Source organism: Salmo trutta, chromosome 37, assembly GCF_901001165.1.
Source record: "Salmo trutta chromosome 37, fSalTru1.1, whole genome shotgun sequence".
In the NCBI taxonomy this organism is placed as follows: Eukaryota; Metazoa; Chordata; class Actinopteri; order Salmoniformes; family Salmonidae; genus Salmo; species Salmo trutta.
Genome location: NC_042993.1, coordinates 13588952 through 13613643, shown reverse-complemented (window position 1 = coordinate 13613643; position 24692 = coordinate 13588952). Strand labels below are relative to the sequence as shown.

The following is a 24692-nucleotide window of genomic DNA, read 5'->3' as shown; positions in this document are numbered from 1 at the left end:
AATGTCAGTTCCAGCTGGTATAGAGGAAGAACATGTTGTTCCATGTGATGAGATCTGAGACATCAGAGTGAGGTCAGATTTAAACCTCTGCTCACCTGTGGACTCTGCATCTCGTAGTCTGAGTGAGTAACTGCACTGTTGTAGTACCGGTTACTATACCGGTAATTCCGGTTGTCATTGGAAGAACCGCTAGATCCACCTGGACAGAGGGAGTAGGGGAGGAGAGGGAGAGTAGGGGAGGAGAGGGAGAGTAGGGAGAGTAGGGGAGGAGAGGGAGAGTAGGGGAGGAGAGGGAGAGTAGGGGAGGAGAGGGAGAGTAGGGGAGGAGAGGGAGAATAGGGGAGGAGAGGGAGAGTAGAGTAGGGGAGGGGGAGAGGGGGAGTGGGGGAGGAGAGGGGGAAAAGACACTCGGTCAGTCAGAATACACAATAGTTGTGTTACGTCAACATACTGACAGTCCATCACTGCTGGGACCATAACCTGTTGCTGAGCTGCTGAACATGGCGCTGTAGCTAAGATGACTAGCTGTTGCCATGGTGAATGGGAGCTGTAGCAGAGGCCGCTGAGGCTGAGCTGTTGCTATGGTGATGGTGTGCTGCAGGCTGTAGGGACTGAGCTGCGGCTGAAGTGACTAGGAGCTTGTTTCTATGGAGACTGTGTAGCTGTTGCAGAGAGCGAGGGGCTGTAGGGGCTGGCTGAGATGTAACATTGAACCACCATCACTATGACGCAGTAGACTGCAGTGTTCCCCCGAAGACTATGTAGGTGGGAGGGATCTCCCAGACAAGATCCTTTACAGTACTAACCAACATGGCTTCAACGGACTTTCAATAGCTCTCAATCTAAGGAATCTTGGTGTTTTTTTACAAACATAGGGGAGAATTATCTGGGGGAAACACTGCAGTGGGAATATGGGATCAAACAAGCTGCCAACGTTTAGTTTGCTCTTTTGAGGTTTGACCTCTGCAGATGTTTCCCCATGCAGTGGACTGTGACTTATGGTAAGGGTATACTGTATACTAACTGCTGTGTCCCGTACCGGAGCTGGAGACGGAGCTGGTGGTGGAGGTGGAGTGGCTGTGGTCCATGGCCGGGCTGGTGGAGGTGGAGCTGCTGGTGTTGGTGCCCTCGTCCGTTGTCTTCTTGAAGAAGTTGTGCTGCAGCGCATAGAAGGGCGTGATGCGCGTCTTGGGGTCGTAGTCCAGCATACGCAGGATCAGGTCCTTGAACTTCAGGTAGTCGCAGGGAGCGTGCCCCTGCTCTCCGCCCCGCCTCCCGCCAGGACCCCCGGTCTCCACCCCCAGGATCTCATGGAGCCGCCGCGTCGCAGGAGGCTTGTACTCCTGAATAGGGAGATAGAGGGAGTGAGAGAAGAGGGAGAACGGAGAATATGGATGTGGGGAGGTGCAGAGAAACACTGTTTAATTCTCATTTTCTTCGAGGCAGTTTTAGTGACTTTTAGTTATTATTATGGTTGAATTTCACACATGCAAGCATGCATGTTGTTATGACGGTGAAATGGTTGATGATCAGTAGAATGCATATTATGAATGGATAGACTGACTATTAGGTCTACAATATTTACATAACACCAAGCCAGTGATGAGAAGCTGGAATGAATGAGACCTCCAACATGTATCCTGTCCACAGAAGCAATCAATCAATCCGATTCCAAACTCTCCACCATGGCCAAGACCAAAAGCTCTCCAAGGATGTCAGGGACAAGATTGTAGACGTACACAAGGCTGGAATGGGCTACAAGACCATCGCCAAGCAGCTTGGTGAGAAGGTGACAACAGTTGGTGCGATTATTCGCAAATGGAAGAAACACAAAAGAACTGTCAATATCCCTCGGCCTGGGGCTCCATGCAAGATCTCACCTCGTGGAGTTGCAATGATCATGAAAATGTTGAGGAATCAGCCCAGAACTACACGGGAGGATCTAGTCAATGATCTCAAGGCAGCTGGGACCATGGTCACCAAGAAAACAATTGGTAACACACTACGCCGTGAAGGACTGAAATCCTGCAGCGCCCGCAAGGTCCCCCTGCTCAAGAAAGCACATATACATGCCGGTCTGAAGTTTGCCAATGAACATCTGAATGATTCAGAGGACAACTGGTGAAAGTGTTGTGGTCAGATGAGACCAAAACTCAACTCGCCGTGTTTGGAGGAGGAGGAATGCTGCCTATGACCCCAAAAACACCATCTCCACCGTCAAACATGGAGGTGGAAACATTATGCTTTGCGGGTGTTTTTCTGCTAAGGGGACAGGACAACTTCACCGCATCAAAGGGACGATGGACGGAGCCATGTACCGTCAAATCTTGGGTGAGAACCTCCTTCCCTCAGCCAGGGCATTGAAAATGGGTCATGGATGGGTATTCCAGCATGACAATGACCCAAAACACACAGCCAAGGCAACAAAGGAGGGGCTCAAGAAGAAGCACATTAAGGTCCTGGAGTGGCCTAGCCAGTCTCCAGACCTTAATCCCATAGAAAATCTGTGAAGGGAGCTGAAGGTTCGAGTTGCCAAACGTCAGCCTCAAAACCTTAATGACTTGGAGAAGATCTGCAAAGAGGAGTGGGACATAATCCCTCCTGAGATGTGTGCAAACCTGGTGGCCAACTACAAGAAACGTCTGACCTCTGATTGCCAACAAGGGTTTTGCCACCAAGTACCAAGTCATGTTTTGCAGAAGGGTCAAATACTTATTTCCCTCATTAAAATGCAAATCATTTGATAACATTTTTGACATGCGTTTTTCAGGATTTTTTTGTTGTTATTCTGTCTCTCACTGTTCAAATAAACCTACTATTAAAATTATAGACTGATCATTTCTTTGTAAGTGGGCAAACGTACAAAATCAGCAGGGGATCAAATAACTTTTTCCCCCCACTGTAGGTGTACACCCGTGCTCACACACCCACCTAGGTGTGCCTGCCTCTGGGGTGAGATGGCTGATCCTCCACCATCTCCAATCCCTTTTGGGCAGAGTTAATTAACCTCTGATCCAAACCTTTCTCCCCCTCTTTCTCTCACCTCCACCGTAACCCAGGCCTCTCCCTTTGTTCAACCTCTCCCTTTCACCTGCCTTCACTGCTCCTTCACCTCATCCCTCTATCTTATTAAGGGCTATGTAATGCTTCTGATGCACACAGAATAATGGAACGATAAGGACCTTTTTAGACAATTAGGGAAAGCTATATGACGAGGGGTTTGACGCTTTAGATGATGATGACTGGAGAGGAAGATGCTGAGGACTCAGATCTCCTTCCTAAGAGTGGGAGTTTAGGTTAGAAATGAGAAAAGGGAGAAAATACCTCTTCTGCACAAACTACTTTCCAAAATCAAGCTAACCCTCCTCCCCTTCCTTCTCCACTCGGTTTTCTACCCATCTCTCTTTATCTACGGGTGAATGGTTAATACAAGTAGGAGGTTCGTTGAGAAGTTGCCTCTAACCACTGACACTTGGGTCAAATATCTTTCAATCCCCCTAGCAGTTAAGTTTAGGTTTGGGGGTAAGAGCAAGGTAATCTGATCCAGGATCTGTGGGGTGACAGGGGAACTTGAACCTACTGCGTTGTGAGTGACAGGAGGGATGTGGTTCGGAGATGAGATGAGAAGATTAAGTAAGAGCAGAGTTTTACTCACGGAGGCCGAGGGGTAAAGTACCTTCTTTATGTCCTTGTTCTTCTTGACGGTCCACAGGCCGTCGGACAGCTTGTCAAAGTACTTCCGTGCTTTGGGAGCCTGATCCAGCATGTGGTTGGGAGGGACCCCCAGCACCTCCACTATCTTATTCATCTGATCCACCTGGAGAGAGAGAGAAATAACAGGACAGGTCAGGGGCAAATTCGGCATCGACACCCAATGCTGTGTGTGTGTGTTCTCACAGCCTACCTCATTGGAGCCGCTGAAGAGGGGTTCTCCCGTGTGCATCTCCACCAGGATGCAGCCCAGGGACCACATGTCAATGGCCAGGTCGTAGGGCATGCCCAGCAACACCTCCGGAGATCTGTAGAACCGACTCTGGATGTACTGGTAGATCTGTGGTGGAGGGACAGATTGGGGTGATATAAGAAATAAAAATAGGTAGGAAAGAAAAGAGACGAGGGGAGAAAATGTGATGGGAAAAGATAGCGGTATTAGCTCCAGTATGTTGGTTACAGCAGAACAGAGCTGTGGCCCTTTAATAACATTTCTAATCTAAATTAGAGCACACTCACTGGTGGAGGGAGACAGGATGGTGGAAGTGGTGCAGTGACACCGTTTGTCCACACGGGGCAGGCCAAGCTGAGTAGAAATATCTAAACTGGGTGCAGCAGAGCCGCTGGGATTCTATACTTGAGTACTGTAGTGAGGCCCATTTCCTCATCTTCCCAAGAGTCCTCAAAGACGTGCTGTGAATGCCAGTTCCTATTCAACCTGGCAACGGCCTCCCTCCATAGCTTCCCTCTCCATGTCTATTTACCCTCTGCAGAAAACTGAGCTCATTCTCTTTTGAAACGGGAGAGACGGAATCATCTGTGGGCTATTCCTGCTCTGTCCCTCATCCATCCATCCATCTACCCCACCCTTCTCTTCTCCCTCTTCCTGAGATATCCAGAGGCATTAGCAGACAAATGATACATTTTAGAAAAGGTTAGTATACATTGAACGTTTATCTGGTTTACAAAACGCTCTCTCTTATTCATTCTACCTCTACCATTCCCTCCCTTCCCCTGCGTCTCTATCGCTCTCTATCCCCCCCAACAGCTCCCTCCTCCCTCCCTGCTCCAATTTTCTTCTCTACCCAACAACCCCCCCCAGCATCTAGAGGGGATATAGCATGCATTAAGGGCCTACTATATAAACCACAGTCGACAGCTGATGTATGCATTGGTTTAAGTCAATCTTAAATATAACACACAGGAGCATGCAGATACCCAGAACAATTCACAAAGGATCCATTGGGAGTGGTGAACTGCAATGCACTGATTTCAGGAGTGGACTGTGTATATTGATGTGCTTGGTAAGGCGTAGTCCTCCCTCCCCTTGCTTCTCCCTCTCTCCTAACCCAATGGTGTTCTCTCCTCAACACCCCTCCCCTGAGCCCACCCAGCATTAGGGTGTTCTATATCTCTGTGCTTGGTTAGTGAGCTAGTCTCCTCACCCTCTGGCCTAGTTGACAGGAGCTGCCGAAGTCCACGATCTTGATGGCGCTGCGCTTGGGGTTGCACAGCAGGATGTTCTCGGGCTTGAGGTCGCAGTGGATGATGCTGAGCTCGGGCGTGGCCAGGAACAGCAGCGCCGTGCACAGTTGCTGGGCAAACTTTCTGGTCAGGTTGAGAGACACGCCGCGGAAGTTGGTGTTGCGCAGGAGGTCGTACAGGTTGTAGGAGAGAAGCTCGAACACCAGGCACAGGTGGTTCCGGAACATGAAGTGCCTCTTCAGGTGGACTAGAGGGGGAGAGGAGGGAAGAGGGGGAGAGGAGGGAAGAGGGGGAGAGGAGGGAAGAGGGGGGAGGTTAGTAGGGGAAGCGGTATACTGCAGTAACCTATCTGAGTGCTCTGCTCTACATGGGTAGTGGTTGAGGTGACTTCCAGAGTGACAGTGTGCCCTTGGAGTGGAGAGCAAGGTGCTTTGACCACATGGAAAACAGCTCGGCCATATAAATGCCATCTATTATTATACTATTGTGTGTCAATCACCTCGCTCAGCGCTATAGGAGCTTAGTGAGGTAGAGGTGGTTCTGTGACAGGTTTATCATTGCAAAGGCTACTGGATTGATATATATGTAGCATGATATTTATACATAGGGATATATGAGAAGAAGGGCATTGGTCTATACTTCAATTGAGACGTTAAATGTGGAACAGTATCAATTCATTTTAGTAGATGGTATACAATGCAATAGTGTTAGATCGTAAGTGGGGCTTAAAGCAGTGTGTGTGTGTGTGTGTGTGTGTGTGTGTGTGTGTGTGTGTGTGTGTGTGTCCTCACCTATGTAGTACTTCATCTCGGTGTCGTGTTTGTTCATGAGCTCCAGCAGTCGCAGCTCTATCTGGGCCTGGTTCAGGAAAGCTTTCTTGTTCTTGATGATCTTGATGGCCACCCACTCCTGCTCGTGGTGGTCATATGCTTTCACCACCTGCGGGATGGCAAAGGTCACAGGTCAGACAGGCAGCCATGTTGTTTGTAGCATTTGCAGGTGGTAGGGGCCAAGGCAAAGCTCCTTCACTAAACAAAATACAGTCATTATCCCTCTCCTCTTTCCTCTGACCTGTTTATTCTCCTCACGTCTGTAGACATACTTCACTCACCCCATGCAACTCTTCACCTTAAACTTTGGAAATGTTTCTCCTCTCTTTTCTTCCATCGTCTTCTTTCTCCCTCCTCCCTCTGACCTATCCTCCCCCCACCCTCTGACCTATCCTCCCCACACCCCCTGACCTATCCTCCCCCCACCCCCTGACCTATCCTCCCCCTACCCCCTGACCTATCCTCCCCCCACCCTCTGACCTATCCTTCACCCTGACCTATCCTCCCCCCACCCCCTGACCTATCCTCCCCCTACCCCCTGACCTATCCTCCCCCCACCCTCTGACCTATCCTTCACCCTGACCTATCCTCCCCACACCCCCTGACCTATCCTCCCACCACCCTCTGACCTATCCTCCCCCCACCCTCTGACCCATCCTCCCGCCACCCTCTGACCTATCCTCCCCCCACCCTCTGACCCATCCTCCCCACACCCCCTGATCTATCCTTCACCCTGACCTATCCTCCCCCCTGACCTATCCTCCCCACACCCCCTGATCTATCCTTCACCCTGACCTATCCTCCCCCCACCCTCTGACCCATCCTCCCCCCACCCTCTGACCCATCCTCCCCACACACCCTGATCTATCCTTCACCCTGACCTATCCTCCCCTCTGACCTATCCTCCCCCTACCCCCTGACCTATCCTCCCCCCTGACCTATCCTCCCCACACCCCCTGACCTATCCTCCCCCCACCCTCTGACCTATCCTCCCCCCACCCTCTGACCCTTCCTCCCGCCACCCTCTGACCCTTCCTCCCGCCACCCTCTGACCTATCCTCCCCACACCCTCTGACCTATCCTCCCCACACCCCCTGACCCATCCTCCCCCCACCCCCTGACCTATCCTCCCCCTACCCCCTGACCTATCCTCCCCCCACCCTCTGACCTATCCTCCCCCCACCCTCTGACCTATCCTCCCGCCACCCTCTGACCTATCCTCCCCCTACCCCATCCTCCCCCTACCCCCTGACCTATCCTCCCCCTACCCTCTGACCTATCCTCCCACCACTCTCTGACCTATCCTCCCGCCACTCTGACCTATCCTCCCCCCACCCTCTGACCTATCCTCCCCCCCACTCTCTGACCTATCCTCCCACCACTCTCTGACCTATCCTCCCACTACCCTCTGACCTATCCTCCCGCCACTCTCTGACCTATCCTCCCGCCACTCTCTGACCTATCCTCCCACTACCCTCTAACCTATCCTCCCACCACTCTCTGACCTATCCTCCCGCCACTCTCTGACCTATCCTCCCCCCACCCTCTGACCTATCCTCCCGCCACCCTCTGACCTATCCTCCCCACACCACCTGACCTATCCTCCCCCTACCCCATCCCCTGACCTATCCTCCCCCTACCCCATCCCCTGACCTATCCTCCCCCCACCCTCTGACCTATCCTCTCGCCACCCTCTGACCTATCCTCCCCCCACCCTCTGACCTATCCTCCCCCTACCCTCTGACCTATCCTCCCCCTACCCTCTGACCTATCCTCCCCCTACCCCATCCTCCCCTTACCCCCTGACCTATCCTCCCCCTACCCCTGACCTATCCTCCCCCTACCCCGACCTATCCTTCCCTATACCCTCTCTCCACTGACCTGCCCTCTCTATACCTTCTGTCCCTCATGTCCACTGACCTGCCCAAAGGAGCCCTTGCCGATGAGCGAGTCAATCTCGTAGCGGTCCAGCCACTTCTCCCCGTTCTTGACAATGTAGTCGTAGTTGTCGTCGTCGTAGCCATCGTTGTACACCTTCCTCTCCTTCTTAGTGCTCGAGTCCTCCGGGGGCACCTGCTGGGCACGCCGCTTCTTCTTCGTGTAGTACACCTGGACACGGAGGAGAGGAGATGGAGAGAGGAAGGGATGGGCGGGAAAAGAGAAAGAGGGGTAAGTCACTAATGTTTCTCATTTTGCCACACTACTGTTTGGATAGATCTCGGAGGACCAAACCAATGATAAAACTGATATCCTTCACTAGTACATCAGTTTATGCTAATGTGGTTACATATACCTAGGGTTGCAAAACTCTGGTAACTTTCCAACCGGGATTTCTGGAAAACCAGCGACATTTGGGAAAGCAACCAGACATTTGCAACCCTACATCTAATGTTTATACCAGGGGTGTAAAACTAATTTTACCCTGGAGGCCTCATTCGGTCTTCAATGAGGTCCGGAGGGCTGCACTGAAAATTGGTTATACTTCCTCGCCATCAATTTTGCAAAAACAATTCCTCTATCCATCGTTTTGGGAATTTCTGATGTTCCCTGACTTGCTAGCTTTCATTTTGGCGATAAGCGAGCTGGACAGTCAAGAAACTATATGAATGTAGGTTCATTATCATTTCTACACAGTTTTGATTTGGTTTTTTAAATTTGAAAGTATATTGAGCCCCCCCCCACAAAAATATATATATAAAAAAATACAAATAAAAACATATATATTTTACTCAAACCACCTGCAAACCGGATAAGCTGTGAGGTGATGTTTCCTGTAGGACCTGATGGTTGGCTGACACACACACTCCACTCACCTCATTGATGTGCTTGTAAGTCTTGATCAGATCGACAGAGAGTTTTCTCAGCGGGGCGCTGGCGGGATCTCTAAAACTTGGGGGGATCCTCCTCTGCAGTATGGTCGCATCAGACAGCACCTGGAGGGGACAGGTGGTGAGGGGAGCCCCAAAACTGGCCAAGACATCCCTGCAGTATTCTAACTAGCGGTTATTAGAACTAAAGTAAATAAAGGTCACTATACAATGTGAGTGGAAGGAGTAACTTCCAATGACATAACTGTGCATGTTTGAGTTAACCTATGTATACAGGCAACACTGTTGCCTAGCCACAGAACAGTCTATCAGTGATGGTGGTTGTATTTGCTTGTCAATAGAGTACAGTACCAGTCAAAAGTTTGGACATACCAACTCATTCAAGGGTTTTTCTTTATTTTTACTATTTTCTACATTGTAGAATAATAGTGAAGACATCCAAACTATGAAATAACACATATGGAATCACATAGTAACCAAAAAAAGTGTTAAACAAATCAAAATATATTTTATATTTGAGATTTTTCTTAGTAGCCACCCTTTGCCTTGATGACAGCTTTGCACACTCTTGGCATTCTCTCAACCAGCTTCATGAGGTATTCACCTGGAATGTATTTCAATGAACAGGTGTACCTTGTTAAAAGTTAATTTGTGGAATTTCTTTCCTTCATTATGCGTTTGAGCCAATCAGTTGTGTTGTGACAAGGTAGGGGCGGTATACAGAAGATAGCCCTATTTGGTAAAAGACCAAGACCAGATTATGGCAAGAACAGCTCAAATAAGCAAAGAGAAACGACAGTCCATCATTACTTTAACCTGTTTGGGCTAGGGGGCAGTATTGAGAATTTTGGAAAAAATATGTGCCCATTTTTAACTGCCTCCTACACCAACTCAGAAGCTAGAATATGCATATTATTGTTCAGGTTTGGAGAGAAAACACCCTAAAGTTTCTAAAACTGTTTGAATGGTGTCTGTGAGTATAACAGAACTCCTATGGCAGGCAAAAACCTGACAAGGTTTCATGCAGGAAGTACCCTGTCTGACAAGGAGTCGTGCGTCTTGCATCTGTTTATTGAAAAGTAAGGATCTTAGCTGTAACGTGACAATTCCCAGGGCTCCGATAGGCTCTCAGAACCCGGGAAATACCTGAAGGTTGACGAGGCAGCCTCAGGCTGAAACACATTATCGCCTTTGGTAAGTGGCGGATCAGAGGACCTTTGAATGAGGCGCGTGCACAATTCGCCCCTGTGGAGAAATTTAATTCGGCTGTTTAGGCTCATTGCATATTCCCGGTCGGAATATTATCGCTTTTCTACGAGATAAATGGCATAAAAATTGGTTTTAAACAGCGGTTGACATGCTTCGAAGTACGGTAATGGAATATTTAGACATTTTTTGTCACGCCAAAGTGCCATGCGCGAGACCGTGATGTAGCATTCTGATAGTGTCTAGAACTCACAAACAAAACGTCGCTGTTTGGATATAACAATGGATTATTTGGGACCAAACCTACATTTGTTATTGAAGTAGAAGTCCTGGGACTGCATTCTGACGAAGAACAGGAAAGGTAAGAACATTTTTCTTACAGGAAATATGATTTTGATGAAGGCTAATCTTGCCGGGTGTCTAAATAGCTAGCCCGTGATGCCGGGCTATGTACTTAGAGTATTGCAAAATGTGCTTCATCCGAAAAGGTATTTTAAAATCGGACATATCGAGTGCATAGAGGAGTAATGTATCTATAATTCTTAAAATAATTGTTATGCTTTTTGTGAACGTTTATCGTGAGTAATTTAGCAAACTGTTAGTAAATTCCCCGGAAGTTTGCGGGGGTTATGCTTTTTCTGAACGTCACATGCTAATGTAAAAAGCTGTTTTTTGATATAAATATGAACTTGATTGAACAGACATGCATGTATTGTATAACACAATGTCCTAGGTGTGTCATCTGATGAAGATCATAAAAGGTTAGTGCTGCATTTAGCTGTGGTTTGGGTTTATGTGACATGATATGCTAGCTTGAAAAATCGGTGTCTGATTATTTCTGGCTGGGTACTCTGCTGACATAATCTAATGTTTTGCTTTCGTTGTAAAGCCTTTTTGAAATCGGACAGTGTGGTTAGATTAACGAGATTCTTGTCTTTAAATAGCTGTAAAATAGTCATATGTTTGAGAAATTGAAGTAATAGTATTTCAAACGATTCAAAAATCGCGCCACTGGATTTCAGTGGCTGTTACGTAGGTGGGACGAGTTCGTCCCACATGCGCCAGAGAGGTTAAGACATGAAGGTCAAATATGGCCTGATGAGTCCAAATTTGAGATTTTTGGTTCCAACCGCCGTGTCTTTGTGAGACGCAGAGTAGGTGAATGGATGATCTCCGCATGTGTGGTTCCCACCGTGAAGCATGGAGGAGGTAGTGTGATGGTGCTTTGCTGGTAACACTGTTGATGATTTATTTAGAATTCAAGGCACCATTAACCCGCATGTCTACCACAGCATTCTGCAGCGATACACCATCCCATCTGGTTTGCGCTTAGTGGGACTATCATTTGTTTTTCAACAGGACAATGACCCAAAACACACCTCCTGGCTGTGTAAGGGCTATTTGACCAAGAAGGAGAGTGATGGAGTGCTGCATCAGATGACCTGGCCTCCACAATCATCCAACCTCAACCCAATTGAAATGATTTGGGATGAGTTGGACCGCAGAGTGAAGGAAAAGCAGCCAACAAGTGCTCAGCATATGTGAGAACTCCTTCAAGACTGTTGGAAAAGCGTTCCTCATGAAGCTGGTTGAGAGAATGAATGCCAAGAGTGTGCAAAGCGGTCATTAAAGCAAAGGGTGGCTACTTTGAAGAATCTCAAACATATTTTGATTTGTTTAACACATTTTTGGTTACTACATGATTCCATATGTGTTATTTCATAGTTTGATGTTTTCACTATTGTTCTACAATGTTGAAAATAGTAAAAATAAAGAAAAACCTTTGAATGAGTGTGGGTCCAAACTTTTGACTGGTACGGTACGTGATGCTGACGTGTTTGAGGTTGTGGATGTATATTACAATCCAACAGGTAGGTAGCCTCTCATTATGTCCATTCAGTATGTGATGCTAATACCTACGTGCACGTGATGAGTTGTGGGTGTGTATAGCGTCAGTATAAGGTCAGTTCCTAAACAGAGTATTATTCTAAACAGAGCATTAGAGCAGTGTCCTGTGAGGGCGTTAGCCGCTGGGTACCTGCTGCTGTTCAGCCATGGAGTGGATGTTGCTGAAGGAGGGGTGGCTGTGCTGGCTCGACATGGTTGGCTCAGCGGGGGAGAAGCCCAAGGCGGCAGGCTGGCAGAGGGTAGAGGAGGGGGGCTTGCATCCTGAGCTGCTTCCACCTTCGCAGGATAGACGGAGAGATGGAGGGAAGGGGGAGAAAGGACGAGAGAGAGGGAGAGGTTTATAGAAAAAAAATACATCGACATGAAGCTTCCTAACTCATCATACATACACTGGCACTGCCGTGGGTGTGGGCACGAGCACTGCACTGCAGAGGAAAAGCACACATGTGCTCTCTCACACACCCTTCTTGGCTGTTCTTTGAAGTCACACACATACACCCTATCAAGGATGTAGAGCAAGAGGGTGGGGTGGCTACTTAGTAGGGTACCACTCCACAGGGCCATTTAGCTCCACAGCCCACACAAATAATGGTGGAGTGAAATATCTCTATGCAAGAGGGTGTCCCGTTTCAGCAGAATCAGCATTAGCGCAGGTCAACCTGACAAAGCCGGTGTGTCTGTGAGTGAGAGTGTGCGTGTGTGTGACAGAGAGAAAGATATAAGAGACCTTTGTGGAGGTCAGTAGTCCACATTATCACGCCTCAAAACCAGGAGGACATTTCCAAGCAGAACTTTCTCTCCAACTCCTGCTTTTATATGAAAAGACAAAAGGAGAGGTGGCTTCTCACAAGATATAGAAGATGGAACTTAACCAAACCATTTTTGTTGCTGAATGTTGTGAGCACTAAAATCTTCTGATTCTATCAAGGTAGCTAGCAAAGATGGACAATGTGGGTTAGAGCTTCAATGGGACAAACCACTGTGTGACAAGACTGTTGCATCATCCATCCAAAAAAATGACGAGTCACTGTTTAGTGTGCTGTTTTGCTTTGTCATTAAGTTCCACCAGACTTGTCTTTCTGTCAGAATCCCAGGTTCAACTTGACTGAGATTCTCTGCAGTCTTGAGACTTTGCTTTGCCTGCAGTTTGACTGCAGTCGAGCTAAAGTGGCTGGAACACAACAGGCTTGGTAAGATCAGTCCGGTGTGGTTTTGACTGCGCCGCACGCTCAAGCCTAATTTCCACCAATGCCAAGACACAGCAGTTTGGACCGCTGGCTCCTGGGTAAACCCTGGCCTCCACAGAATTTTGACCTCTCTCACTCACTTAGCTAGAGGGGGGCTGGTCGCTTGTACAAAAACATCCGCCAGTGGCTCAGCAAACCAGCCTGGAAACTCATTCCACTGGCATTAAACACTGGCATTAAACACATACGGAGTCAGACTACACTTTGACCTAGATGGTAGAATGTTTACGACAAGACGTTCATCCTGGTTGTTCTAGGTTAAAGTTTGAATAAAAGTTTAAGTTTAGACCAGGGTTTCCGTTAACCAGTAATAGATGGCTAAATACAATTGGCGCCGGCCAAAACAATGCAAAATAATGATTTTTAGCCTATTCATTGATGGAAATACTTGACTGGTCATGCTTATCGGTCTATAGGTTCATTTGCATAATTTAGTGGAATTAAATTGGCGCATATACAGTATATTCGTTATGTACCATATTTATCACACACCTACAGCGTACAGATACAGAGTGGAAAATCTGTCAGACAGCGTCTCAAACAGAAAATGCATAGGAAACGAAAAGCAGGCTTCATCAGCGTGTCACACACCATATTGCAATGAGCTGGAGAAAGTACGCATTTTGAAAACATATACTTAATTGTTTGAAACATGAACATTTTACTCCATATGAGGCATGTCTTACCTTGCCTCAAAGTAGCCTAGCCAAAACCAGACCATATTCGAGATAATTATTTATAGCAACTTTTCTTTCATTGTCCAGTAGCCAAAACACAATACTAGTCATATTAGCAACCCGTGCTAGTTGTTGCACATTAGATCTCCCTCATTCTACATTTCTAACAGATATTTCCATCTCTGTCACATGAAACCACTCGCATATGCAGTACGCTTTGCTAACGGTGTTTTCCCACGAACTGCATTATGGAACGAACATTCGCGCGTAACATACTACCTTATGCGCATTGCTGGGCTTATAATGTGAACTAATATTTTATCAACATTTGAAGCTAAACGTTTTGATCGGTTGCATCACTCATTTTCATGTAGCCTAGGCCTACTGGTTGTATGAATTTGGGATCTATCGTCCCACAACTGTCCCAGAGTCTGTTTGGAATAGGCTATTTCTTTCTCGACAAGCTGACCAATAGAACATGTAAACATTTCCACTATGGGGGATAGTAGATTGACAGGCTAGTGATTTTACTGTTCATTACTCTTCTTGTTGGCGGAGGAAAAGTAAACGTGCAGTTATTCTAACATCTTCAAAGTGCACTTCAGAATTCAGTAAGGACAGCACATCGTTGTATCCTCAACTTGCATGTTCTGTTAATATGAATTACCATCATGTGAAATGTGATTTCTGTCATTCTGAGCACTCTGGGTGGACACCCTAATCAGGTTATGCATCCAATGCATATGGGTCCGGTAAATCTCTCAAATGTCTGGTAAATTAAAAATGCTGCCGGTCAAATGTCAAAAGACAGGGAAATGATGTCCCTTAACTTATACAGTCTGTCCGTCCCCACTCTGTTCTTCCCTCCAGATGTGAGGAAGATTAAACAGAGGACATGGGGCACCAATGACCTTCCACTACTGAACAGTACCAACAGCATGTCCTGTTCAATGGTTTGGTTACTTTTAGTGCAAACCCTTTCAACGCATCTTACAGTGCAATGTCCTAAATTGCTGATGAAAACCTTGACCACCGTGCTAGTGTCCTGCAAAACCAACAGATTAATTGCATGTCTCCGGTAAAGTGCAGAAAGAAGAATATGAAAAACGGGGGTATATAAAATTGATGAGATATTTCACAGCCAATGCTTTTAAAGTGAGGAATAACGGGGGTGAAATTTATCAACGACACATTACAACTTGAAATAGCCCGCCGATCAATGGCCGTAGTTTAAACAAAGTGCAAAACAGCACGTCTGAGCACCATCAATCCTGAAGGGTGACTGCACGCATTCCCTCCTATGACAGGATGAGTCCCAACACTGGCATCAGGAGTGGGCTGAGAGGGAAGGAGGTAACATTACATACGCGACTCATCTCAAACTGCTTTCTGTCTCAGCACAGATACAGAGAGAAACACTCGGACACAAATATTTATAATATTTCTTATTGCTGTTGTCAAGAAGGAACCTGCAAGTAAGCACCTTATTGAACAATGTACGTCATGTGTATCCTGTACATACGACTAATAAAACTTGAAACACACACACACACACACACAGTATGTCTCCGGTACACTAATAATTCAATATTCAACTGATTAGGCGGATAATGCAATTGTCATGTAAACACCTTACTCTGCTCATCTTAAAACACCCGTTTTTCTGAGCAATCTTTTTAATTATTAGGACATGTGAACACCGACATTCCAGCGGTGTCTTTGATCTGCGCATGTGTTAGCACCAGCAGAGCGAGCCTCCCTCTTTAGCCCGAGTGAAGTGTGTTTGGAACAACAATATATGCGTTTTAGAAGTCGTTTTCACATACAAACTTTGTCCAAACTCGAAATGGAATATGTTCGCTGTGGTAGAACATTTATTTCCAGGAAGCCTGATCTCAGATGTGTCCATGTAAACAGGACTATTATGGAAATCCTTCTTCTTGCAAAGCATGTAAACAGTTTAATCAAACTATTATATTAATCTGACTATCGTGCATGTAACCGCACTCACACCAGACCTGTATCCAGAGCTTACAGAGTTACAGTTAATCAGCCTTTCAGATCAATACGACAATGTTCTACAGCAAAGACTTTTTCATAAATCTCCATCAGCATTGGCCATGCATTGTGAGAGGTTAACAATACAACACCGTTTAAATGGTCAAACTAAAGGACAGCTGCACCTGCAATGTTGTGGTTTTATGCTACAGTAATGACTGTAGATGCACTGGGATCAGAATTGCGAGGAAAACTGTAGAAAACCGGTCTAGAAAAAACAGAAGAGAAATTTCATAACGCACTGAAAAGGCTGTTGTTATGAGAGGCCTTGTTCTGCCCTGGCCTTAGTTGGGAGGGATATGACGATAGTTATGAGGGCTATCTGCCGAGCACTGAGAAATGTCACACTGTGCCTTTAAATGCTGAACTGAACACATTGAGAACTTCCTGAGTGTGACACCCCCTTCCTCTCTGGCTGCTCATTGGCTGCTAGTATCCAAGGGCTGGGCGGTGAGGTCTCTATAAATAAACCTGGTAGCTTGTGCTGTATCAGCAACCCTTCCCACAATGCTGCTCTCACCCTCCCTCTATTTCTCTCTCCTCCAGTCTCTCTCACCCAGTCTCTCTCACCCAACCGGTCAAAGCACTCACACAAATGTAGTCTCTAATGGGGCTGGATATTAATAAAATATAGTAGGTAAGGGCACACAGCCATCTATAGACAGACACACAGGTGTACTGCACAGGGTAGAATTCATCCTCACTTATTCAAGTGTCAAATCGGACTGGGTTAAATATATACAGACAGGGCTGTCTGAAGTAATCATTTGCACCAATTAACCATGCATGGACCATGAGGTATCCCACCACACCCCTCTACAGCTGACCAAATACAGCTGCCAATCAGTGTGTCACCATAGCAACAGACCAGCCCACTATCTGTCTCTAAGGAACAGGAAGGAAATGGTGTGGGGGGGTGTAAGGCTAACAGCTGAACCCACCGTCCCTCCCCCCGCCCGTGTCGGCCCCTCTTATACCCTGTTAGGGTATCGGGAGTAGTGGTGCCACCAAGCCAAAGTTGGACACAGGGCAAAAGGTGGGGGGGGGGAATGATGGAAGGAAGGGATAGAGTGTAGGTGGGTCTGTATGCTTCAAAGCAAAAGGAAGCTTTTTGGCCTCCGGTTTCCCACTGTACAAGTCACTGGTGTCCATTACCCTCCCACTCATGCAACAACACTGTGGATGCCTGGCTGGTACACTGACATGCTAACAACACACATTAACACACTCGCCGCCACAACACGGGCAAGGAGGACCACCGTCATCTCTCCACTGTCCGGTCAGGATCTCCAAGCTCTCATACAGGCACAACTGACAGAGCCAGGTAACAGGCAGGTAACGCAGTACCGTTAGAGCTCCCTCTGTAAATGGTAAAATCACCTTGAACTTTGAAGACAGCAACTCAATGCTGCCAACAAGTTACTGTGTTTAGAACAACAGTAAATAGAACACTTTCCCTTCTGTCACGCTGATGACAGCCAGACTACTTTCCTGACTAACCTTGTCCATTGTCAGTGGTCACAAGAGAAGGCACCACTGTCAATAGAAAGTTCCAAAAGCTAAATCTTCTTCTAGAACTGTCTCTGAGCTGACCTCATGCAGAGTGCAGACCCAGCGAGAGCGAGGGAGTGTGGCAGGGGAAGCTAAGCCCATGCCCTCGAGGTGCCCACTGTGTCTGGGCCAGGTCAGGTCACTGCGGACACTCATGCTCCTCTCTCCCGGAACAGCCGGCTCGCTGGCACTGAGGGACAGGCACAGCTGAGACACAAATACTGCGCACTCTGACACTGCGCTTTTCAGGCCCAGACTGTGAAAGAGGGGGTGTGAGAGCGAGGGAGAGATAGAATTTGTGTATGCAAGACTGGCTGCTTGTACATCATGAATATGACATTCCATCTGTCAAGTTCTATGTCATAATGTACCTGTGTGTCCCTCCACATGAAACCTCTAGTTGTCTAGAATCTCAGTATGTCCCTCAGTGTAAAGGCTCTGGACCCTCACTGTACTGACCCTGACTATTAGCTACTTCTCAAAGGTCAAATGTCATACTCTTGCTTCCACATGCCGGGCAACAATCCAATCAGGACACAGCGGTAATGTCCACTTCCAGCCTGCACAGCCCAACATGATTGGTGCATCAGATCATTGTCATGACATGACTGACTTGTACATCAGGTCATTGTCAATCACTGGACTGAAAATACAACCACCTTGGCTTCGGATACAATCCAACAGGATGAAGACAGGCCGGAGGGAAGTACCTAACATCATATGACCGATCACAGTAGTTTGATAGAGGAGGAAGTTCTGGGCATTAACTGGAAGTGTGAGCCATCCTATGGAGAGAACTGACTGCCGATTAGGCTTATAAACTGAGTCCAGGTCAGGAAAAACTCCTTGTCCTCCTGGTGACAATCTCCACCTGCTAATGCCCAGACACCAGCTAAACCTACTCATATCACTGGCCTGCTCACAGCGCCGGCTGGCGGGCAGCAACAGAGTGCTTTATTTATTTGAGAGCAGCCAATGCTCTTCCTCATTTCCTCTTGACCACCCACACACTGACTGTGCCTAACACATCTAGCAGCAAGGAGTGGAGCGGAGGGGGGAAGGGGGGCTAGTAGGATTCTCAGGAAGTGAAAGATGTCATCCCTGTGTCTGGCACTGTGAGTCAAAGTGGAGGAGGAGGAAACAAGATTATTCATCAGAACAGGAGCAGGAGTGATGTCCCACCCCACACGCCCCAGTGATCCACAGAAACCTAAGTGCGTCCCTCGAGTGGAAGCGTCTGTGTTTGGGTGTAGCAGTGGGGGCCAGTTGAGAGGGAGGAGGGGTCCAACATGCAGCCACCCAAAAGGTCTCTGAAGACCAGCCACAGTGTCAAACAGAACACTACATAAAAGACAATGATAAATCCTCTACTGCTTCAAGTAACAGGTACATGACTCAAAAGTCCCCATGAGGTGAAATTTCTGTGTCATCAAACTAGAGTTTCCATGCCAGCTTCTCCATACCTGGTCACCCCCTCGTACCGACCCCTCTACCCCAACACGCCCGCTATGCCCCCAATGAACTTTAGACAGTCAGCCCCCCAAAGCTGAGTCAGACTGAAAGCTATAAATAACAACCATCTGGGTCGACCTCTCTCATCAAACAGTGACACTGGTAAATTGAGCGCTCACACAGTACATACAAATATAACTAAATCCTCTCCCAAATGCAATGGGAGAGGAGGGCCGACGACAGCCCTGGTACAGGACGATTTGTGGCCGTGGTACTTTCTGGGGTCTGGCTCGACAACTTCTACTACAGAGAGAGAGAGAGCTGGTATGGATGAGGATGTGCTTAGTACCCAGCGTTTGATGTATTGTTTTTTTTATTATGTTTCTCTTCCTGCTGGCCAATCCAAATGCCCATCTTGTAAGCAACGACTGAAGCTAATCTGCTGCCTGAAACCGCTGCTGGCACAACAGGAGGTATCAAACACACACGACGTTGTGCAAGCTTTCCCATGCCTCTCGGGTCAGGTGGGCATGTTTGGCATCGTTGCCAAAAACTTAGCAACCTACAGCATCTAAACCACTCCCTTAACCAACAAGTTTCAAATGTGACCCAAAGGACCTTAGGTTCTCACCCCCCTTTGAGAAGGGCTTGTTCACATCTTAGGACGACTGCAGGTTCTCCTCAGCTCTGGACTAACTCATTAGACTGACCAGCTCTAATCGATCTCAGAGTGACCAAGCTCCTTTGGTGGGCAGCCACCTGGGCATGTCAGCTCCTATAGAGGCAGCAGCTATCCATCTAGTCCTGCCTGCCAACAGGATAGGTCAGTCTGATTCTTCAGGTGGAGAAAGCAGAGAGGGAAGTCACAACTTTTTTACTTATGAAAAAACAAGAGAAAGACAGAGAGGAGGAGAGAGTCAGAGAGAGAGCGAGAGAGGCAGGGGAGAGTTTGCTTACTAAATGTTTTATGTGCTTTCCGTGATGGAAGTGGCTGTGTCAGCGTGGATACTGTGAGTGATGCGCAGCAGGGGAGAGGCTGGGGGAGGAGGGGTGCAGAGTGGGGGGGGGGGGGGGGGTTGTCTGCTAGGAGATGTGGGACGGCTGGGGCTGCAGGTACAGGCTACAAGCACACTGAGCTCTGCTTCTGCTACACAATAACATGTTTTCCTTTCAAGCTTGCGTCATCAAAGGGGGTGTTGGGGAGGGGAGGTTGAGAGGAGGTCGAAGGGGTGGTAAACTAACACAATGTATAACTTAAAGTTCAACCAAATTGTTTGCACTCATGACTATTGCATTCAATTACATTTTCAGACAATTTAGAAGCAAATACTTCATGAATGTATTGTATTGTTACAAATCAACCTGCAAGGTTGCTAGCCAACTAGCCTGCTAAGGTTAGCCCTACCAGGCTACTAACGTTATCTAGAGCACTAGGAGTCAGACAGTTGCTATTAACAACTAGCTTATAGCTACATTAAAGTAAACCAAAGTTTTATAAACACATAACGCCATCTAACCAGTTATCAAAGAATGTTAGCTATTTGCAGTTATCTTATCCAGCAAGCTAACTAGACAGCTAACGTTAGAGAACATGCCGAAAAGTTGACAAAAACAAAAAGGAGAACAGACAAGCCCACTGCACGAAGGCACTAGAGCCTGTCGTGTCCATTGCCGTACATGCCCCATCTACTTCTTGTTTGCATCATACTTCCTGTGATTGGTGGATTGTAGGTCACCACCGCCAACACATGGTCTGGAATTGAATTAAATACTAGCATGGCTACTGGCTAACATTAGCCAGCTTAAGATAGCTACTGAGCAAGCATACAAACTCAGTAGCACAGCATAGATCCTGAGAACAGTGCATTCTGGGTAGTTTAGAAGCTATCCAGGAATAAGGTAATAAATACGTAATAACCCAAAAACATAACTATGTTTGTACTTGTAGGTAACCATGACTCCAACTAAGTTACTATGTCTTTGACCACACTGTTACATTGGTGAGTAAAAACTCATGCTTCCTACCCTTTAACGTATTTAACTAGTGTGAAGCGAAGGGGTGAAGGGGGGGTGAAGGGGGGGTGAAGCCTAAAGGGCCATTTTGACAGACTTGGGAGCGTTGCAGAGGTCCCCCCTAACCCTGTATACCAGCTCCTCCCAGCTAAGATACAACAAGGATACTCAATCCAGATTGATTTATTGGATGGTGCATTTGTTTACCTCCACATGACACCAACTTTCACATGAATCACATTCCACAGAGGGGGACAATCTCAAGGGACAGCAGCTTATAGAGCACCACTCCACTACCACCACCACCTCTACACCAGAGGAGGCTGGTGGGAGGAGCTATAGGAGGACAGGCTCATTGTAACAGGCACCTGCCACTAACTGTAACCACACCAAACACAACACAGTCCAACAGGCAATACAGTCTGGGGATCTTGTTAAAAACACAGCAATCAAGAGCATTGATTGCATCACTTCAGTCACATTCTTGGAGGGGGGAATGAATGATAACTTCAGTATCTTGTTTACTGGAAAGTCAGAAGGATAAACATGACTCAACCACAGTAAGCAAGGGGACGAGACGTTTCACCTTTAGACCATAAATTAGTGCAGGAAACAAACAAGATGAAGGGAGGGAAGGAGCAAAGGGCAGCGGTGGGGACGTGGTGTTTGTGTGACGGCTTCAGATACCTCTGCTTTCAGTCTCACAGTCCAAACTCCACTAACAGCGGGCCTAACCTGAGATTTGTTCTCTTTCCCCAGCTCTGATATGGCCCTCGTCTTCTCCCTCTTGTTCTTCTACTTCAGGAAAAGACGCTCCCACCATGCCTTTACCTTTGGCCTTAGGCCTAACTATTATCATATCTTCAACATTTCCAGACAGAAAATAAATGAACCAGACAGAAAGTCACACTCTTTCTCAAGCATGTTACATTTCTCTCCAGCATCTTTCAGACAGTTAAATCAAAGTTATTTGTCACATGCTTTGTAAACAACAGGTGTAGACTAACAGTGAAATGCTTACCCAGTTACTCAGGGCCCTAAAACTAAGTCAGTAACCTACACACGGCCGCTCCGCCCGCACCACACTGTGAGGACAGAAATAGGCAGCAGAGAACGAGTCAGTTGGATACTCAGATGAAAATAACTTAAATTAAAGGGGGATATAGCTGAAAAGTCACTCAGATATGTGGGTATAAAGACTGCACTTTCCACTCATGTCTCACAGAGTCTGATACCTCTTAAAGTCCAGAGAGGAGCTTCGAGTTACAATTGACAACTACAGCTGTGTGTTGATTTACAATTAGCCTGCTAAATCGCTGTTACTAGGAAGTGATAATGGCAACATTAAAAAGTTATGCACTCAACTGTAAACGTGGACTCGAAGTGTCACCATCTCCCTACCCCCCTCCAATAGAGATAGCAATATTAGGAGTGAGGTCTGGCCAGTGAGAAATACTTATGGTTGAGGGGAGGCGGGGCGACTAAATAACTTTCCAACTGCCAAAATGTTCTGGCCACCAACTTAGATAATCACCAAGTCAAGTTATTTCAGTGCATGATAAGTTTTATTTCTGATCAAGCAGAAACCTTGTTTAATATCTACTAGACTTCTACCAACCAGCTTCTAAATTTCAATGTAACCCCCAGACACTGTGCCCACTTCAGTGGCGGCTCACTGTCATGAAAGGGAGTCTCTCAGCAGGGGGATGGGACGACAGGCCAGCGAGGGACACAGACAGCCCTTTCCTGAGCCAAGCTGCAATCCAATTTAAGGCTTATGGGGGCGAATCTGCATTAAACTACTGTACACTAAGCAGTCTACAAGGTGAATCCCGTCAGCTATTCAACAAGTGTCCTCCTCGTGCTTCACTTTTCAACCCAACCTTTATCCTGGCCTCTCAGCCGCATGCCGATAACTCGCTTAAGTTTTATGGGAAACTCCTGAGATAAACGGCACCATGGAAAGCTGTGACCTTAAAATAAGTGCTACAATGTCAAGCATCAAGGGCACAGCCATGGACAAAGTGCATGACTGACTGTGATTGACTGTCTGACCAATGGCGGTGTCAGTGCCTTCCTGCTACCATGCTGGACCAGCTGGTCAGACTGGGATCAGTGTGTGGGGGGGGGGGGGGGGGGGGGTGGTCGTCCTCGTAGAAGCTTTAGATTGCTTGTTTGAAAACGTTCTTAAAAATGGGCCAATTAAGTAATTTATATCTAAAGAGCATTAAGTGGATAAACGATTGACGGATAATTGAATTCCCTTCTTGAGCCAATGCCGGAACTGGGCAAGAATGGGAAAACATTCCACAAATAAATAATCAAATTAAAGTATAAACAAACAGAAGAGCATTACAAAAACTGGAAAATTGTCTCCCTAACTCAGTATTCATTCATGCCTTCATCTACCCCACCCCAACTCTCCCTCCACTTCCACATGTATTCTTCCGTCCATTGAATAGGCATCACCATCTCCACAAGCTGCTTCCTGTACTAACACAGACCTGGCTGTTCACTGCCTGAATGTCACCACACTAAGGTATCTTTGTCATTAATAAAACAGGCTACATCCTCTGTAATGACACAACAATAAGCCTGGTGTTCAAAAGTAGTTCAAACCCCTGCACCTGTAGGTCCAGGTGTTGCTTTTGATTAACCTGTATTGATCCAGCAGGTCCAGACAGTGAGAATCTACAACAGTCAGATAATTCCCCAGGGGCAGGGATTCCGTGAAGCACTTGACTTATACAGCAACAACATAAATCTGTCATGCTACTCGTAAAATAAACTGTGAATTGCCCAAATGTCAAATATTATGTAACCCTGTGAAACTTTAAGGAAATCTCCACAACAGAGGTGATACAAACGTAACCTGAGAATTAAAAAGAATATGCATCAGGCCCCTAGAAAAGGATAGGACACATGGAGGTGGACGGGCCCCATTACAGGCTTTGAGGTTTAACACTCAGATCAATAAAGTTGTTTTGCAACCTCACACACACACACACGCACACACACACAGTGGAACTCCCAGCTTCGCTAGGATTTCCCAGCTGCCTGGCTGTCATGGTAAAACACGCTGAAGTGTGAACCACATGACTCTTACAAGTAGAGCACAGCTGTGCAGAACATAAAAGGCATGTGTCCATCCATGGAAACACTGGGCCCAAAAGATCAATGGACTGCAGTTGTAACACCTGGGCAACAGTAACCTTGAAAGGGAATGAATTTATTCCCAGAATTGTTTGAACAAGTGGCTGGAGACAATTGTGGGAAAGGAGAAGGGGAAGGGGGTTGGGGTCTCCGAGATGGAACTCCTCTAGGTGGGGTTTGCTTGAGTTTTTGTGATGAGCATTTCTGGGAATCCCCGGCCCTATTAAAATAAACCTAAAACAACTTAAAATAATAAACTTTTATGCTCTAACACAGCTATTGTTGAGATAGGTGTTAAAAAATGGTTTTATCCAACCTGAGTTCAAAAATGAAGTCAGAACAATATGAACAGGTTGATTCTGTAATTACATCATTGTTATGCCAGTAACAAAACATTACAATATTTGTATTAGTTCCATTCTACTACATTAAAACATGTGTATGCTTTTCCACCGAAGTGCTCTACAACAATGATGAAAACTGTACTTGATGCATCCATGAGAACAGTAGTAGGCCACCGACCAATGGAGCTCTGCAGCTTCAAGTTTAATCCTCCGACTCTTATGGAAAGAA

The 24692-nt window shown here is 46.8% G+C and overlaps 1 protein-coding gene across 5 annotated transcripts in view; it reads right to left on the bottom strand.

Annotated features, from left to right (window-relative positions):
* Window positions 1-24692, bottom strand: part of LOC115176640 (dual specificity tyrosine-phosphorylation-regulated kinase 1B-like) — a 73518-nt gene that overhangs the window by 2840 nt on the left and 45986 nt on the right. For 2 of the 5 annotated variants that reach the window (XM_029736777.1, XM_029736773.1), the window contains exons 2-10: window positions 12099-12244; window positions 8840-8959; window positions 7947-8135; window positions 5988-6135; window positions 5157-5443; window positions 3905-4051; window positions 3656-3817; window positions 1025-1343; window positions 96-199 (exon numbers count right to left, since the gene is read on the bottom strand). In XM_029736777.1, coding sequence (XP_029592637.1) covers window positions 96-199; window positions 1025-1343; window positions 3656-3817; window positions 3905-4051; window positions 5157-5443; window positions 5988-6135; window positions 7947-8135; window positions 8840-8959; window positions 12099-12161 — 1539 coding nt within the window. In that variant the 5' untranslated portion in view covers window positions 12162-12244. The remainder of the gene's footprint in view (window positions 1-95; window positions 200-1024; window positions 1344-3655; window positions 3818-3904; window positions 4052-5156; window positions 5444-5987; window positions 6136-7946; window positions 8136-8839; window positions 8960-12098; window positions 12245-24692) is intronic. The other 3 variants (XM_029736774.1, XM_029736775.1, XM_029736776.1) reach the window with 3 other exon arrangements.